The 19,725-nt window shown below is 41.0% G+C and overlaps 1 protein-coding gene across 30 annotated transcripts in view; it reads left to right on the top strand.

Moving 5' to 3' along the window:
- The window catches only part of LOC143327988 (neurexin-1a), a 252,337-nt gene extending 232,957 nt beyond the window's left edge, over window positions 1–19,380 (top strand). For 17 of the 30 annotated variants that reach the window (XM_076742741.1, XM_076742758.1, XM_076742765.1 and 14 more), the window contains 2 exons: window positions 3,515–3,602; window positions 17,489–19,380. In XM_076742741.1, the coding sequence (XP_076598856.1) occupies window positions 3,515–3,602; window positions 17,489–17,793 (393 nt within the window). In that variant the 3' untranslated portion in view covers window positions 17,794–19,380. The remainder of the gene's footprint in view (window positions 1–3,514; window positions 3,603–17,488) is intronic. The other 13 variants (XM_076742759.1, XM_076742767.1, XM_076742757.1 and 10 more) reach the window with 1 other exon arrangement.
- Window positions 19,381–19,725: the final 345 nt, after the last annotated feature.

Below are 19,725 nucleotides of genomic sequence, written 5' to 3'. Positions count from 1 at the left end.
TCAGTCGATAGCTTTACTTTACTATAAGGTCTGCTAAGATTTCTTTTTTTCCTTTTTTTTGTATATAAAACTCCCCACACATCCTAAAATATTTGAAATGACACTGTACTCGGAAACTATGAACAGTTTCATACATTTTGTATGAACACTAAAAGCAGGTTTCTCTCCTCAGTGTCTTTTTTTTCGTCCACTTTTTGTGTGCTTCATACTCCCAACTGTGTCCCTAGGTTTTCTTATTGTATCTCATAGGAGTGTGCTCTCTGCTGCTCTGAGCAGAGGCAGATAAATGAGCTGTGCTGTAGGTTCACCATGGCTTCAGCACTTTATCGCTAGATTAATGATGCTTTGCAAGCCCCGAGGTTTTGCTCTTAGCATTTTAGAAGTACCTTCATAAAATGAACTACAGGTACACCTTGTTTATAAGCTTATCTACTGGGCATTATGCTCTTTGCATCAGTAAACCGGACTCTGTTGAGCTAACGAACCTTCCCAAAAACACACAGCATTTCTGGCAAACTTCAGAAAAAGATGCCATTTAGATCAGAAAACCTCAGTTTTATTTTTAACTCAAAATCATCACATGCATATGTTGTGTTACTTAAGACAACTCCTTTAGGAAAAGATCTGCGGAGATTTCAGTGTCCTTTTTAGACATCCTCGCCAGGCTACCTGTCAGTTTTCATCACAGTGCCTAAATTGCATGGTAAGCCCCTCACATAGCCCACATTGAATTGTCACGGGTGAAAAAGAAGCCAAGCGTTGGAGGGGGACACCATGAATTGGTAATGTTATTGGATTTCAACCAGGTCGTGACCACATCAAAATGTTGACCTACACACTAATCCTGGCTGGCAGACTGATGCTCAGTAACATGTGAATTCATTTTGGTGTTGATTCAGAGGCTTACAGCCACTACACACACAAGATTCATTTAAAAAGTATAGGATAGGGTTGATATTTTGATTAAAGAAAGATTGGACGTAGAGAAGGCTTACAGGCACAACTGAGCTCCAGTTACACGCAGCCTTTGTCCGTGGAGAGTGGAGTACAATATTATTCTCCATGTCGCTTATTTTACATCACATAAAGCCTCAATCAAGGTGTAATGATACAATTATTCAGTTCTATATAGTTTTCACATTATCCTGAAGAACTGGACGTACCTCTCATAAACTATTAGATTTAAAGCCTGCACCTTTAATTATGAAATCAAAGCTTCCCTTATTAAGAGATAAACAAATATCCTTTTGAGACAGAGTCGGGCGAGCTGTTTCCAGTCTTTATGCTAAGCGAAGATAACCAGCTGCTGGTTCTATGTTCACTTACTGCACAGCAATCCTCTGTTTATAGACACATTTCAAAGCACATTAAACTGTTTCTGTGATGTGGTGAGTTGCATTTCTTTAAGTTAGTAGCAACTTTACATCAATTCAGTTCTTTACCATTGTTCCATTGTGCCCATTTAATGTAGATTTTCAAAGGTTAGACGTACAGATTAGTTTTATAAACTCAAACTGCTTATAATCAATATTTTCTCCTGTCTTTGCGAGCAAAACAAATATAGATGAATCATAGCATTAAATTGTACATTCATCTCATTAGCAACTGGATTTCATGTCTGCACCTTGAATTATGAAATCAAAGGTTGTCTTGTAAAGAGATAAACAAATATCCATATTCATTATTGGATTTCACTGTGTTGAATGGAGTGTAGGGCCTCAGGCTGTAGCTTTCTGACCTGAATGTGGAGACAGAAACATATAAATATGAACGGGCATAGAGCTCCACTCAGGTTATTCTATGGGGAGTTAACCTACATCTAGTACACCCACATCACATTGCTTCCTCCTCTCGGCTTGCAAATAAATCCGAAGGACAGAGTTGAAAGGAGAGGGAAGAGAGATATGAGAGGCAGAGAGAATGAGAGAGAGAAAGAGAGTGGTAAGGTGGGAAGAAGAGAGAGGGAGTATTGATTCCTTGATTCCCGTACCTCTGCCAGTGAGTGCAGAGTGTCAAGATCTCCCGCCAGGAAAAACAAATCACAAGGCTGAAGTGATGGATGTGGCACTCCAGGATCCGGCGGTTGTGCCATCTGGATGGCCGACACTGTATATCAGCCTCATGCACAGCAAATTAAATTTACATTTGGACGGCTTCCCCGGGCCTCACCCAGCACAGATGCACCAAAAACAGCCCTCCACCACAACTCCCTTAATGGGTTTGATCTATCATTTCCAGGTCTATTATGTAAAGATGATGTTGGTCCGTGTTCAGAATGTCAAAACGATGTTACAGTCACAATAAGATCACATTATATGCAGCCAAATGGATGTTGAGCAAAATGACATCACCTTTAATTTCTTTAAGATGAGTCAATACTAATCCAACTTGGAGATATATTTTGATGCGCAGTCAAACATCAGTGAAATAATAGCGCAAATTGAATAAAACCCCAAGTCCATCTTCATTTTTGAGGCCTAATGCGTTTCTTCAACCTTTTTCTTTTTTCATTTTGTGGCTGTCACACACACGAATACCCGAGGTTATCAAAAATTTTGTACAGTAAATATTGTCAAGCGTGCATTTGAGGACTTACAAAATATTATTACAAAAGGGATAAGCAGAAGTGCAAGGCTAAATATATAGCAGCAGGATATTCTGCTAAGCAGCGCTCCATAACCTAAAATGTAACCCGGCCCTGAACAGGCTGCCATGCTTAAATGAAATGACCTTTAACGCAAAGCTGATCAAATGGCCTGAAGCAAGACTATAAAAGAACATTGCAGTATAATGTTTTACAGTGTATTTTTTCTGTGCTTTTCTTTGCCCTTTCCTATTTTCCACGAGGGTAAAACGTATCATGTTTGGCAGGTGAGGAAGTGTGTCGAAAACAGCCTAAAATGGATTTGGTATTGGAGTGCATGTGGCAGCAGAATAATGACGCGCCTCTATATATGTGCCATGGTTTTGGTTTATTTTGGATGCTTATTTTATAAAAGAGATACTGAATTCCATTGAAAGAAACAAGGAAAAATATTGATTTAAAACCTCTATTGCTCTGCCCTTTCTTTTCCAATCTCTTTTTTAAGCTTTCATGGCTGGTTGTCCTCTAAATGTCAAAGGTGTTTTGCGATGGCTCCTAACAATCCCTTGAAGGGCCACGCAAAGCCACACACTGCAGCACAAATTGAGCATGCGAGTTGACAATTGTGCTGTGAACTTTAGCATCCGCTGTTCCTCAATAATCAGATCTCATTTCTGTGAGGATAGTGTTGCCTGGAAAGTAGTGTAGCAGCTGCTCGAGCGCCAGGCAGCGTGTGACCGTGTTGACAGATAAATCCAGCAGCCAAACAGTGTAGCTGTCTGGATTCACATCTCATTTGTCCCACTCTCCTTAACCTAACCCTCTGGAAACACCACTGTTGGTCGTTCTGAGTGGGAGCCATCTTAGCACATTGATGCAGCTAAGTATTTCATGCCCTCACTGCTCTGCTGTGTGCCTCTCTCTTTTCAGACAACAGACGACCTGCTGGTGGCATCAGCCGAGTGTCCGAGCGATGATGAGGACATTGATCCCTGTGAGCCGAGCTCAGGTGGGTTAGGTTAGTCATCTCTTTTTATTCTACTTCTCTCTGGGTGTGTCACTGTGTCTCTGTGTGTCATAGTCCACCCCCGCCAAGAATCTCTAGGCTAACACACAGTGTTTAAATGAGCAGATTGGGGTTTTAGTTAGAGTCTGAGCACTTCTCAGAGGCAGAATTGCTCGTCTGGCTACCACCGACTGCACGATATAGCAAGCTGGAGGCTGTCCATTTGATCTGTCTGGGAAGCTTCCTTTCTGCCACAGAGTATGGTTTTACTGGTTGTTATATTTCCATGTCCAGGGACATAAAATATAGATGCAATCAAACTTCTAAAAGGCAATAACTTCTTATTTACATTCATTTATGACCATAGTATTCATGGTCTTTTAATGTAAGCTGTTCAGTGATCTAGCTTGTCAGGGTAGCCTCAGGATGCAGTAGACAATCTGAACTTAGGTCAGCCAGGATAACTTTTTATCTGTAATAGCTGATAGCAATAGATCAAGATTGTGGGAAATATGTTGTCTTGAGTTAGAGAAGATCGACCCCTCATCTCTGTCCACAACATAAGAGGCTCGGCCAGTTAGCACAGCTTAGCACAAAGGCAACAAAAGCCGCCTACCAGCACCTCTGCAGCTAATTCCATGAAGTCACTGCACCTAGCCAAGAAATATTGCAGCACATAAAAGTACAATGCATCATTTTTATACTTAGGTTAAGAGGTGCAGGTATTTTGTTGCTTTGGACAGAGCCAGACCAGCTGTTTCCTCTTGTTTCTAGTCTTTATGCTAAGTTAAGCCAAGTGGTATCAATCCTGACGTAACTCTTGTCACTATATCTATATCTTTAACGGATGATAGATAGCAATGTAGGGATGGTTTAATGATATTAGCTTCCTCCTCTGGTTTGTAATGGATTGGAAAAACTGAGATTTTACTCACCCCAGTATTTTCTTCATAACAAATCTGTCTCTGAGAATTGCATGCATAACTAAAACTCCACACCGCTTAAGGTCTTTTGTATGTGTCAAAGCAGCTGTTAGCACTGTGTTTTAATTGTGCACATATTTCGCCTTCATCAGCTCATGGCATTTGTTAGTGCGCAAACATGGGAGTTCTTAGAAAGACAGAACAGCACACAGTTGTAATTATCAGACCCACATGACTCCAACACATGACATGAAGGAGGGTAAACCCAGAGAGGAGTGTGTGAAAGCTGATTTTTACACACTTTTACAGCTTGTAGAGGGTCCCCACTGTTGTTAATTAAATTCTACAGCGAGCAGTGGGAGTTTATCCTGTTGTTTCTCGTACACTATTGTTCAGGATAGCTGCAAATATCAGGTGTTTCAGTTCACGAAACAAAGAAACATGTTGGTCTATAATTGTAACTGTGTGTTCAAGAGCCCTGATGAATTTAAAACAAAAAGAAGCACTTCTTTTTCCCCAAACCGTTTGAAAATACCTCTGTTTTTACCAGCCGTGCTTTGACAAATAAATGTGTTTGTTCCCTGCAGTGCCACCAAACTTTTAATCTCTTACCTTGCCACACATAGAAGGCAATTAAGTCTAACCCTTAGCTCCCGCCTATGAATGGAAGGATTTTCAAATGCAGTCTGAAGTGATGAGAAGCACAGAGAACAATTAAGTCCAGACCCAAGGCCCCCCACTCCATCTAGATGTGCTATCGATCAGTATGTGGTCATAAAACCTCCACTAAATTAATGTCTGCCCCACAGCAAAGACTATCAACTTTCTAGTCTGTCTCTCTTCCTGTTCCTCTGGCCTTCCACAGGCAAGATTAGCTTTTGCCACAGTTACTCTCCTCCTATAACTCTCATACTGCACATTAGAGTGATATTCCCATTGGGCAGCATCACAATAGGTACTTCTAATGTACATCTGCTACCTCTGTCAAGTACCGTACACAGGAGATTGGTCTGCTCACTGATTCACACTAGCAGCTTGCATTATGGTATTTTTTGACAAGGGCATCTGCCAAAACATCAGTCGCGAACTGTGTGATGCTCGGGGACGCACACTCCCAGAGCAGAGTATCCCTCTCCTTCTGTGATCACTGAAGGGGATTTGACACCAGAGCTGTGGGCTCCCAGGGTGGCAGCTGTCTAACACCGTATCCTGATTAATATCTACATTCAGAGCGATTCACACGCTCTGCCAAGCACTCACCACATCTCAGACGGTGTTGCTGTGGATAAAGAACTGGATCCACTGTGGCTGAAGGACTACTTTCTCATATTACTGTTCAGCCAACTGCTTTTAATGACACCAGTTCTATTTTTCAAGCAACACCTTGACAGTCTGTTCTGTCTGGCAACTCAAAAGCAGAGGGCAGATGCACGCGCTTTTGATATCTTTCTTTCTCTCAGGCTTCACAGCACATGTATACAGTTGGGTGATGTTGGTGCATAAGTGATCCCAAGAGGTGAGCTTTGAAACACACTATTATGAGAGCTATGTATGGCCCAAGGACAGCTCCAGATCATCCTGTATATCAATGGAGTCTCGTCCAACAGTAGTCGCTATCAGCCGTTGAGTGACATCAATCAGGTAAACTTACTTATTGCCATGCTTTATTTCTCTTACCTCCGGAAACCATGGAAAACCAATGGTACCAGCAGAGCTTATCACCCGGCAGGACTCAGATTAGATCATACTGCAGCAAATTGAATCCCCCCCTCCTTGTTCAGGAAACCACTGAGGAATACACAGGCCCATGATGCTGCAACACATCTGATCTGTAATAGGAGGCTGGTTTGGGGAGTGTGCATGTACTCAGCAGCAGGGCTCCGACAGCTGAATATCACTGACTACAATTACAGGCACACATTAATGCATCTATCTTCGTGATGCCTATTGAGGATATTTCTAAGCAAAATAAAATGTCCCTGGGCTTTTGCTTCCATGTGATTTTACCTCGGAAATATTGTTGAAATTCTGACATTTAGCTTAAAAGAGTCCTGCGTTTTGCTGGAAGAAAAAAAGAAGATCGTTCACTTAAAAGCTGGGATGAAGTATTGGCCAATCATCTGGGGAAAATATAGATGTGGGCTCTGGTTGTGTGAAAATAGCCTGCTGAACAGTCTATTGAGATGGTGGCTGGCACTGATTTTCAAGTACCAACCTCGGTTTTTTATGGCGAACGTTAATGGAACAGGTTGTTGCCGAGCTGCATGGGGTCAGATGGAATGGATGTGTCTTACCTACCTGCTTCATTTCATTGGCGTCATGCAGGCTGTTGATGGAGGGCAGCTGCAGCACGGTGACCCACATCCAAGGTTACATCCTGCAACTGCCTTTGTTCATCACCATTTGGTTTTTTCTCCCCTGAGCGTTCACGCTTTTGCCACTCTTCCTCCATACTTGTCTGAAATAGTCAAATTCTAGTAAGCTGATTGACCTACAACGATTACCTATATATATATATATATAATAAATTCAACCAGCCAATTTGAAATATGTAATGTGTTTATTTGTCAGTGGGAATTGAGCCTTCGGTCCAAGCGTATTGCTTACTGCATGGGCTGCTTGTGATAGATTCATGTTTAAGGTACAGACGTGACAGAGGAATGAATCTTCTCTTCTAACTCTTGGACAGAAAGCAAATAATTATATTTCTCAAATCTTTTTTGAATGAACAGAGGTGTAAAAAGGCCACTTCTCCTTTTTAGCTGATTAGCTCGTGGTTTCTCCCTGTTTCCTGTCTTTCTGCTATTCTAGGCTAACTGGCTGGCGGTTGTAGCTTCATATAAATCAATCAATTTTATTCGAATTGATGTTTAAGTTCGTACCTGATTGGTGTAATAAATGTCTGCATACCATGTTAGAATTAGACTTCCTTAATTGTTACTCGAGAACAAACCCACCCACAGAGGGAAAGGAAGATTTTCTTGCTCTTGATTTTTCAGAGTACACAATGTTTCTCCTCTGAACTCAGAATTCTTTCATCCCAGCCTCTCGTGTTTTTCCTTAGCGCAGAGTGCACAGTAGTACAGAGATGTACTTTCTGCATTGGCGGAATGTTTATCTTCACACCTTTACCTTCCCCACCACAATTAATTATATAACATGCAGTCATCTGAACATAATTTGTATGAAAGAAATTGGTTCTTTGTCAAAAGCGAGTTTACACCTGCAGCCTCAGTGAGAGGTTCAGTAAACACACCTCTCTGCATTTCGCAAATAGTCTCTCAGTGCTTTTATTCTCCAGTAGCCCTTCACTCTGGATTGCCCATAGGCAGGTTAAGGTTAATCATATCTGGTTTCCTCTTCTCTTTACGCTCTCTCATCTTTTTCTATCCTCAAGCATTCTGCAGTGACATTAGCAGCTACTAATGTGTTTGACATTTGTTTTAATAGATTTAATTTATGGGTAGGGATACAATATATAGAGAGTAAACCAATAAATCAAACAGCAAATGAATACTCTCTTTAACCCGATGGCAATGACTGGAATGTACCCAGCCAGGAGGGGGGAAAAAAATAGAGTAAATTATTGTTTTAAAAGTAGCTGTGAGATTAATGAAACATTAAGAGCACTGTGCTGGCTTAAGAGGTCACTGCCCACATTTAATAGGTTATTCAATCATACCCAGCTGGAGCTCTGTCTGTGTTCATTCCTTCCTTTGCTGAACGCAGTGGCATGCACCTCGCATGCCAACAGACCGCCGCTAGCAGAGATGGTTTAACAAATGAAAAGCCTTCTCAAGACTGGATGCCCACTGAATGCCATCAGAGCTCCTGGCCATCAAACACTGATGACCTTCAAGCATCATGCATGTTGCTGTTATTATTTCATACTTTGCCAGACAATCTTGTGGAATTTTGCCATTTTTGTTTTTCTGCACTCTTTCAGGGAGGATTATGCCATCCAAGTCTTCTTTCTACATTCTATTTTAAATGAAGTGTGTTCTGAGAGAAAACAGGATTTCACACTCACTGTCAGTCTTTCTCTTTACTGATCCCACCATATTTATATTTTTCAATTATTTTTATTTTTCTACCACACATCTTTTGGGTGTGGTGACATTGATGCTAACACAATGTGTCTGTTTATAAGTCTAAGTAGGGCATGAAAGACTTTGCTTTCCTAAGAAAAGAAAAGAATCCAGCCAAAGGTCAGTTATGGCATAAGTAAGTTGGAGCTTGGAAATATTACCCAACATTTCACAGCTGACCAATCAGTAAAATGCTTTCTAAAGAAGCCCTAAAATGCTTCATTTTCTTTATTGATTTCCCCATCTAGGATCAGTATAAAAGACCTCTGATCCGTGCGTTGACTGTCTTTTTCTGAGCCAGAAAAATAAAATGTCTGTTGTATAGTGTTGGTTATTATGGTGCTTTGAGGATGTGATGTTAATAGGTTATATTTATATATATTGTTTCTATTATATTGGATGCTAGGATTTTGTAGGAGAGATATTGGAATAACTAACAAAAAGAGTGCCTTCACACTTCGTAGACACAGCTCGCAGAACAGTTTGTGTCAAAACATTTGAATAACACATAGTGTCACTCTGTCGTTTTTCTACTCGCAGCTGAAGACTAGTCAGCTTTTACACAATCTTCAACATAATTGAAACTTTCTGTGTAGCTATAGGCCAACTCTATGTATCACAGCCTTAAGATCATCTAACCAGACTCTTTGGGAATCTAATGAAGAGATGAGCCCCAGACTTGCAGCGTTCAAGCCAAGTAAGCTTAACCCTCTTCTTTCATCTCACCTCTTTTAGTGGAACCCCTCCGGGCAAAGGCTTCAACTGCCCCATACAGTACCTTTTACTGGGCTAATTCAAACACCTTTTAATAATTCTCACTTGGACTATTTCATGCTCCCTCAGATCTCTGTTCATCGTCCACCATCAGCAGGAGCAGAGCCACTTCAGACTCACACATGCATGCTGTCATCAGGCATACTGCCAGCATGTCACAAGTACAGGATGGCTTGCATCACTTCTCGGGGACACAGATAATTAAAGAGGGAAGAGGGATTTAATGAGTGTTTTGGCTCTGCTGCAGTTGATACAGTGACCTGTCTGCAGACTGATCCCCAACTATGTGACGGCTCTGACAGCTTGTGATTATGGTTGGATATGGCAAGTAAGAAGATGGTATAACACTAATCTGGCTGAATAACAGCAATGTGTCACTGAGCATGCCAACTAAGCCTGGGTCACTCTGAAGGCATCCCACAGCCACACCTCCTCAAGCTCTCAAAGATCCACACTGCACTGCTCATGTTTATCAACTGTTGCAGGTTGCAGAGAGCCAGGTTCACACAAAACCTCCTTTCATTGCCTTCTTACTAAAAATAACTTTGCCTGATACAAGAACTCATTTACAAGAAAGCATCATCCGTGCATGCTCTACAAAGCTCTTCTTGACGCATTACCGCCACCGGTTAATGAAAGGTCAAGCCCAGTCTGTCCATTCAATATATCCTAAGTAGTCCCGGTTCCTCTATTACCTCTCAACAATCCTAATGTGCACCTAAAGTAACCCCTTGCCTCCACTCTCCACGTCTTCCTTCATCCATGGCCCCCGTCAACCTGCTCACCCTGCTGCAAATTACCAAACAAATGAACCCTCTCGCTGGTGACAAATGAGGAAAAATAGTCTTTGAAGAGGACCATTTATTCAAATCCCGCCTGACAGTGTTGAATCTCTGATCCCATTCCTCTCCTTGAGAGCACGTGGCAAAAAGAAGTCAGGCAAAAAGAAGGGGAAATCACATCCAGCATTTCACAGGCTTTTAAATGACAACTTCCATTGCACCAATGCTAATATCTCCAAGAGACGAGCTCAGGTATCCGTACTGAAGAATGCAGGTAGAATTAAGAGAAAAGATGCTGTCAAATAAACCCTGCAGCAACCAGAACATTGAGGCCAAACCTATTTCAGTGTTCATGTCATTGCACTCTTCAGTGCCTCTCTGTATGGAAAATACAATTGCTGGCCAGGCTATTTCATTTTCTTTACTAACGTTTATGGATCAGGGTCATGTAAAAGATCATCTGTGCTTCTCTGTTTACGGTTTTCTTCTAGAGGAATCTCAGCAAAGCCTTGGTAAAAGCAAATGATTTGTGACTAAATGACTGAAACATTAACTGTTGTCCTTGTGAATAAAACAGCAAGGACTTTATGATGGTCTGGATGTGATACTGTAATGTAAGTCTCGCTCTGGGATGAGACAGAGAGGAGAAAGTTATTCTGGCAGCTTTTACACAACTGCAATCCTTCAAAAGTTAACCCCCCTGAGTTTACCTCTATCGCTTCACAAGTGCACCCCCGCTATGCTGCCATGAAGCTAGGCGCCACTTTAAGGTCATTTTCCCCATGTCTAATTTTACCCTTGGGTACGCTCGAGTAGAGCGTATAAGAGCAGCCATCATTTTAAACACTTGTTTCAGGCGCTATTTCTTTCTCAGTTTATGTGCCTTCATTCTGAGGTGATGGAGTGCTAATGAACCGACAGGCAGATGCATTTTGACTGAGGTCTTATGAGGCTCTCTCGAAGGCCTCATGTCTGGCACATTTCTGTGCTTGAATGCAGGTGCAGGGATAGCAGGGCAGGGCTAGCTCATGGGTAACAAATGAGCCGCATCATCAGGTGTATCAGTTCATCTAAGGGACTAGGAAAGATTCTGCTTTTGTCATCAGGTGGCTGTTTGAGAGACACTGCTGAGAATAAATGCAAGCTAATGAGCTGTAATGAAGGCTAATCTTGGATGATTGTGTCAGCACTGCACTAAATGCAGTGTTAATCCTTTAAGTAGTGGTCACTACTCAGCTTTCTTTCTTAAGATATTCATTTGGATATTGCAGGAAAATATTCGAATTTTGGCCAAAAATAGTGTTTAAAATTGAATGACTGGATCGCAGAGCCTACCTATTTCCCTTTTTCCAGTAATAAAAGAAAGATTGTCGTCATTTTATTGAGGGTCTGGCAATGTCTGTGCTAAAGCAGCCTGTAGGAAGCCAATCAACAGATCCAGGCAGCCCAGAGCTGGAGGTGTTAGATCACAGAAGGAAGTAGAACACACCATGGTTCTGTTATCACATGGCTCAATCCTGATATAGCAGACTGAGGCCGCCTGCCTCCTGAACTCTTCCAACTCACCTTGCTGTGGGAGCTAGCCGAGGTCCCATATACAACCTTCGAGTGCCACATCGCGAGCTCTCTCCTCCATCAACCTGCTATGTTATCTACACTTTCAACTTTTTGACCCCGAACAAAGGATAGATAGCAAATATGAAAGTAACTCACCGTTAATGCCCACACAATGGCTTGCTGGGGAAGAGCCGTGTCAACCAGTGGCACTTGCCCACAAGGCGAGAGCATTCTTCACACCTGTCTGCAAGGATAAGTGGGCTTGTCACAAGCAGAGCTAATCTGTTGCAACGCTCAGTCACACTCAATCCCCCAGTGGTACTCTCCACTTGTCCTTGAATGTCTGCTGGCATTGGAAGCATACTTGGGCTGCTGATCAGTCTAACCATGGTGGAAAACATGTCAATGGATGGCAGCAGCATCTCCTCTCCTGGCAGACAGCCTAGAGGACTTTTGCCCTTTACAGTTTACACGTTTTCAAGCTCCTTAGTCTGGCATGAACAAGATCTACCTAAAATAGACACACGTGCAATCTGTGTGGGTCATTAGCTAATATTACACCTTTCAAAGCCATGTTTGCCTGAACATTAAGCTGTCACTCAAGAAGAGAGATGAATGCAATCAAAATACTTTATCTCTAAAGCAATCAACAGTGAGTAAGACACAGGAGAGAGAAACTGTGAAGAGTGCTATCAGAGATCATCTATCATCCTGGACAGCATTCAGAATATGAAGTGGGCATGCTGATGTGCAATCACTTCCACATTCACTGGTGGAAATGATCCCCAAAAGTGTAACTTTCTCTAAGTGTTATCAAACATTTAAAGTTCATAATTGTGCAAACACTGGATGATAACAATAGTCACAATAATTACTTTGAAATAGATGTGAAGTGTAGCCCAAAGAGGGAGGATAATAATGTGTAATAATACATTTATAATAAATACATTGTTGGTAAGTTTTAGCTCCCTAACTACAAATCAGGTATATTTAACATTTTCAACTGCATGCTGCACAGTTTTCAATTTTCAGAGGTGTTTTTGGTATTCTACTGACAATACACCTTACCATTCCAGACAGGCATTTACTTTCATTTCCATGTAATGAAAACAAATGGAAGATTCTTGAAACCGGAGTTGTTCTATCCATCACAGCGAACATTAGTCTTTGTCAAAGAGGCTTTATCTTTGCAGAGTATAAAGCAGTGCAGAGATAAAGCACAGCACGAGCAAATTGTTGAATGAAAATATCTAAAGGTGGTATTACAAATCAGAAAATTGTATTATTTCCAGACATTTTCACACATTTTTCTGTCTTTTTTCATTGAATATGGCTTAGCCACACACACACACAAATACACAAATGTAGCCATAACAAATTCAGTGATATACCATATAGGTAGTATATTCCTTATACTTTAAAGCCACACACTCTGTTTTGCCAGCAAGCCAAGATATTCAGTCTTTATCCAGTAATGCTGGTTAAACAGCACAAGTCTATTTTCTCTGAGCTTCAGTTTGAAAAATGAGGTGAAAGTGCAAACTCTCAGGTATTACGTTTTGAATGAACTGTCACTGCATTGCTAACTAATGTGGCTGCTTGTTTGGAAACTGGAGCAAGTGATTTTAGTGCTTTTTAAACTGGCTGCTTTTGTATGTTGCACTTGGATGACTGATCTGAAATTGGGGCCGGGAGAAAATGGAGCTGCTGCCCACTGCAGGAATGGCGAGCACAGCTGGGTGTGTCACACATGCTGTGAGCAGGGCGACAGGGTATGACCCAAATGCAGAAAATGCAGGCAGAGCTGGTGCAGATCAATGATTTATTCGCAAAATTATAATATAGGCTTACAGGATCATGAGGCAGGCAGGTACAGATGACATTGTTCCAGGAAAGAGATAAGAGGTTTGCTGGTGCAGGTAACAAGCTTGAAAGCAACAGCCTGAAACAGCAGAACAACATTGTAACACATTGACAGGCGATGAATGACAGTAAATGTATGGCGGAATTGATGAGGGAATAGGGAACAGGTGTGTGGGGAGGAGGAGCTGGTAGGAGCTGATTGGTGGGGAAAACAATGAGAGCAGGGCAGATATAGATTGAAGAACATGCTGGGAAAACAGTACAAGAACAAAGAAGGCAAAGAGACAAAACACAAGAAAACCATACAGGACCAAAACAAGGTGAAACTGCTCTGTTACCAACCATGTGTCCTCTCACGTCTCCTGGCACCACACTGTGGCATGGCTGTTTGTTTCTCGTTGGTGGCAGGTGCTACCCCATGGCACCTGAGTAGATCCACCCCGGCACAGACTTCCCACGCTGTATTTACAAGCAGCGACGATGCAGTTGACAATATTGAAAGTGGTGCTGATGCTCATTGTCTTAGATTCACATTTCAAGTGTCTGCAAATATTATGTTATTGCAAAGAAATCGGTGGAGACCATAGATAGCTGTACGAGTTAATCCAAGAATCTTAAAACAATTCTCGTTTGCACAATGGTTAACTGTGGTGTAAAGCACGTGTGATTTGTAGTAAATAGGAAGAACATGCAAAACCATCACAGTCCTTTCAGTAGCTGGTCATATTTACTGTAATCTGCAGGACACGTACGCCTTCACTGAAAAATCCCAAAGAGCTGTCTTGCGTTTATTTTGTGCTTGTTTGACATTGAGAAATTGCTACAAATGTAGTATGTAGGATGGGATGTGCTCTATCATCTTATTAATTCTGGCTGTCCTTCACGGATCAGGGAGAAACAACCTTTTTATACAACAAGAGGAAGAACTGCCCTCTTTGCTCATGCTCAGTGAAGTTAGCCTGTCATAAAATAAGGATTTGATGAGACAAGGTGGTTATGATGAACTTCAACAGCAGCAAAGTTTAGTTTTCCATGTCTTTTTCCTTTTGATGTAAGATACAATAGAGAGTTGCTCTCGACTGCGGATGCTGAGTTGTAGCTCAGGAACGGAGCTACTCGTGTGGAAATGTTACTCCGACTGGCCAAGATCAAAGGTTTGGAATAATGAAGAGACAATGTCGCAGTTTTTGTTTTAGAGTGAAATTTCTTTTTAAAGCTGGTTCAATATCAAAGCTGAAGAATGCAATTATTTTCTAAAACCAAAATGTTCTCAAAGAAAAGAAGTAGTGAGATAAGTGGGACAGCGAAATGGGACATGAGGGGCGACATGTCAAATGGATTTCAATAAACATCAAATATCCATTTCACTGAAACATTAAAATGTTGACACCTGTCACTGTAAATGTACAATCAAATTACTCGATGACAGATGACTTGCTCACATGAATAATCATCAAGATGTCGCATGAATATTGTAGTTACTAGTAATGTATATGCCATTAGGTCCTGCTGATGAGCTCATAACCTATATCCATCACTTAACCCTAAGTTTCAATATGTAATGAGTGTTGAATTAAATTGCTGCTCTGTATGTTGGGGAGTGCAGAGTCACCAGCTGAGTGATGGTCCAACTCTTTACAGAAGCTTTAATATTGTAATGAACACTCTAGCTCGATGATGATGATGCTGTGAACACACTGTAAGGGCTGAAGAAGGAAAAGAAAAGTGAAGGAGTAGCCATCTTTTAATATCCTGACAGAAAAAAAGCACCATATCTTTAAGGTCCTGCAGTAATATCAGGGATGCACCAACCTGACTTTCTCAGTCGTGATACTGATACCTGGGCCTTGGGCGTCTGCACGTACCAAGTACCAATCCAATACCACTGTTGAATTACTCAGCTGTATGCCTGCTGTGTGGAAGAGACTGGGATCATTCTTTTATGTGTCAGCCTTGACATTTCTTCCCTAACCTTGTAAAACTAAATGTAACAAATAAATACATAGATACACTGAACTGTTATTAATGACCAAATGAAACATACAACTGTGAAAATGTTAAACAAAATATTAAACACATATGTAACTAAAATGCTGACAGACATCGGGCCCTTATCATTAATGTGCTAAACAAATGTACAACATTTCCTTTCATTTGAAGGACACACCTTCACCGTGCTAACACTCCTTCAGATTAAGTTTTCTGCAGCTCATAACACATTTAAAGGGAGAAATAATGACACAGCCTAAAGTAAATACCTCTGAAATGAAGACATGTGAAAAAGAAATTCTCAATGTATGCAACACCATTAAGGTTTACAGTGGGTAAGAAAGGGGTCCATATAGCTTCAGAGTACGGGGTTACCATTGCTACAGTACATTCAGACATCATTCAGTAAGAGTGTTTCAGCAGTCGGTGGCCAAGGACAAGGAGCAGCAGCAAAGTGGAATACTGCAACGCTTGACAGATACCTTTAACAAAACTGTCCAGTCAACACAGAGGAAATGATTCAGACCTACATGTCAACACAGCTATTTACGTCGCTGTCTTTATTGTTTGTTTGCTCAATGTAAATGCAAATCGAAGCGTAACATCTTCGCGTCAACACAACTATGATCTGCACCCAGCTGTAAATCCCTCAAATATATATATATATATAATTTTTTTTTTTTTTTTTGCCCCAATCCAGTGGAACCAGAGTGCTTTCATTTCCAAATGTTACTGTTGAGTGTTTGGATTTCACAAATGCAACAAAGAGGGCTTAAGCAGAAATGATGACTGCTACAAAAACACACAGAGAGATGTGCCAGGAGGACTGAATAATATCAGGGGGCTGACGTGTTTGCAGAATATGTTCCATTGAATGGCACCATCTCAGAACAGAAGTAGGGACAGCCTTTGGCAAAATCTGCTGAGTCAATTGAAGAATTGTTTCTCTCTGAAAGATTTATTTCCACTGAGTATGTGATACAGCCATGCTTCATGGATGTATAGTAAGCGTTGGGAATGTGGTGTGTTCATTCATGACTCTGCTGTAAGACACGTTAAGGGGTGCAAGCTTTAAACTGTGCTTCTTAATGAATCATTAACACATTAGTCTTCTTGTCAGCTTCACTCCTGAGCTGAGCAAATCTCTCTATCCTACAGCGTCTCACCCTTTCCGCTCTCCCATATATGAACAATTACAGTTCATTGAATGTCATCGGAATAATGTTCTGCAGGAATTAAAATACTGATGGGCAGTAGATTAGCCAGGTAAAATGACGCGTATTCAGGGCAAAGTCTACAAAAATGTCCAGCTTCTACATTTATTGAAAGCTCTTTTATAGTTGTATTTCTTCAGGGAACTGCAGGAATAATTGTGTGGCATTTCAATGTAATTTCTAGGGTAATTTGGGGTTCTGTGACTGCCAAATGAAGTGAAATATAGCATTTTAGTGTTTTAAGAAAATCTACATGGAGGTATTTGTGTTTCATATAACTTTGAGAGTAAGTTTTACAGTTTTAGCTTGTTGGATTGTTAAAGGCTTTAAGATTCAGATACTTTTGTATTAAGCTATTTAAGGTAGGCAGAAAGACTTTGACTGGGACCCCTCTCATCCTTACCCTTGTATGCCATTTTATTTAGCATCATTGATGATAGACATTGCTGTTTGTTGTCTCTTCATTGTGCAACTGCATGCTCTTCTATCAGGCCAATCCTATCAGCCAACATCTACTTGCAGCTTCAGCAACCTTGAGGCATGATGTCTGTGCTATCATTCAACATTAAACTGTAATATTGATCCACACATGCAGAAAAGGATTGCATTCATTTACTACCGTAAATCTAGTTACACTAATAATGATAAAATGGAAAGGATGGCAAGCTTAGTCCATCTGTGGTAATCATATCTCTGTCTCCCTTGCAGCCAATCCCACTGGCACTGGACCGAACGGTTTCCCAGGCACGTCGGAGGTCTTCCGGGAGTCCAGCAGCACGACGGGGATGGTGGTTGGCATTGTAGCAGCAGCGGCGCTGTGTATTCTCATCCTTCTCTACGCGATGTACAAATACCGGAACAGAGACGAAGGCTCGTACCACGTGGACGAGAGTCGCAACTACATCAGCAACTCAGCGCAGTCCAACGGCACCGTCGTCAAAGAGAAGCCAGTCAACACCGCAAAAACCTCAAGCAAGAACAAGAAGAACAAGGACAAAGAGTACTACGTGTGATTGTCAAAGCTTTGGTCTTTGCCAGACCAACTTAAACATTAACCGAACAGACAAATCAGGACATCAACATGTGTACAGTATAATAACAAAGATGAACATTATTTAGTCATTTTTTCCTATAAGACAATGCTCTGAAAAGTAAATCTGAAAAATGAAAAAATATCTTTCTTTAGACTCAAGCACTCGACAGTGGAAACCATTTACTGTCCAGGAAGAGACTGATGGAATAATGGCTCTGGCAACCATTTGAAAAGGAACTGAATACATATCTAACATGTCAACCAAACAGCATTAACCCATCTGTGACTTGTTTCCTCGGCCGGGATAATGTGATCTAACTCCCTTGTTTCTGGCAAACAGAGGAGCACAGATACGCTTTGCAAAGGGAGGTTCAGCATCACAAACTTAACATTTTCATTTACATTGCCTGTGTTTTGTGTTGTTGAGACTTTTTCTACAGAAATGACACAATGCATAAATAAATACATACATAAATACGCCAAACATTTACTGCGGATGAGGAGGGGAAAAAAAAATCAGGTGACCTTGAATTCAGAGAGGACAATTTCCCTGATGGACGTCCGAGGAATCAGCCAAAGTACACACTGAAGCAGCGGCGCAGACCGGCAAAGACTAATTCCTGGCTGACTGAAATGCCGCAGTGCAAAGATGAGAACGGATGGCAATTTCTCTTGAAAGACTGTGTTTTAAAAGAAGAATATGTCCATTGTGCCAGTAAGAAAATCTGGAGGCCTTCGTTTTCACATCATGTGAACTCAAAGGAGAGAGTTTCCTCAGAATCACGGGGATCTCTGAAAAGCGATCAGTCGGGAGCCATGCACGCAAAATTATCTTATTACAGTACATATGTTGATATACAGTACAACCACATCTATATGTGCTTTCTGGACTGTGACAAAGTGGTGTTTTATAGCCTGTTGTATAGATGATGCAAACTATAACTGCTCCTCAACCATTTTGGAATAAAACTTTAAAAAAAAAGGACAAAAAGAAGACATAAGTGTTATTAAGTGTTGCTAGACATAGAAGATTTTATGAAGACATCTGCATTTTTATTTTCAGTTGGATAATGATTTGATTCTCCCCTGTTTTTACATGTGTTCCTATATAGTTTTTATACAAATGCCAACCTGAGATAGCTGATCCTGGACCAGTAGTAGCCTAACCGTACCCAAAAACTGCACAAGGCGTTGATAGCGTGGCATGACATCTTGTGTGGCTCTCTTTTAAGGATCCTGGTAGAATCACTGCCTTCCTCCTCAATCCTGACTTACATGAGTGAGAATGAAGACCAAGAAAATGAGTGATGATGATGATGACGATGGATGATGACAATGATCAAGATAAATTAACTTGCTGTGTGTGTTTCCAAGTGGTATTATAAGATTGTCCAATGTGTGCTTGGGCTGATGCAAAACCAGAGGAGAATAGCTCAAATAAGTCTCCGTTTCAACTGTTCTGTGTTTGTTCTGTCATTCTGTCAGTCAATTCTGCTTTCCAGAGACCTGTACTTGGAATGAGTCTGAGGAAAATGACCATGAACTATAAATGATGATTATAAATTCTCTTTGTTTGCTCCTCTTTTATTTCTTCTTGGGTGTTTTCTGTTCAATTGTAACTCCACGTAAAAAAAAAAAAAAAGATTCATTATAAAAGCTAGTTTTGAAAAATCAAATGAATAAAATATTACCTAAGTGAACTTAAACCAGTCTATTGACAAAATGTATGACAGAAACATGCAGGTGTTACGATTTTCATTTTGCCATCAAGCAAACACGCTCTACATGATTAAAGGAGTTCTCTTATATCACTGACAAGATATAGACAAGATCTGTTTTATTCAATGTATTCTGCTTCCTTGTCAAAGCCTGGGGCTTACATGACCCACAATGAAACTGCTGACAGTTTGGT

Source organism: Chaetodon auriga, chromosome 11, assembly GCF_051107435.1.
Source record: "Chaetodon auriga isolate fChaAug3 chromosome 11, fChaAug3.hap1, whole genome shotgun sequence".
Classification (NCBI taxonomy): Eukaryota; Metazoa; Chordata; class Actinopteri; order Chaetodontiformes; family Chaetodontidae; genus Chaetodon; species Chaetodon auriga.
This window is presented reverse-complemented; position numbering and strand designations above follow the sequence as displayed.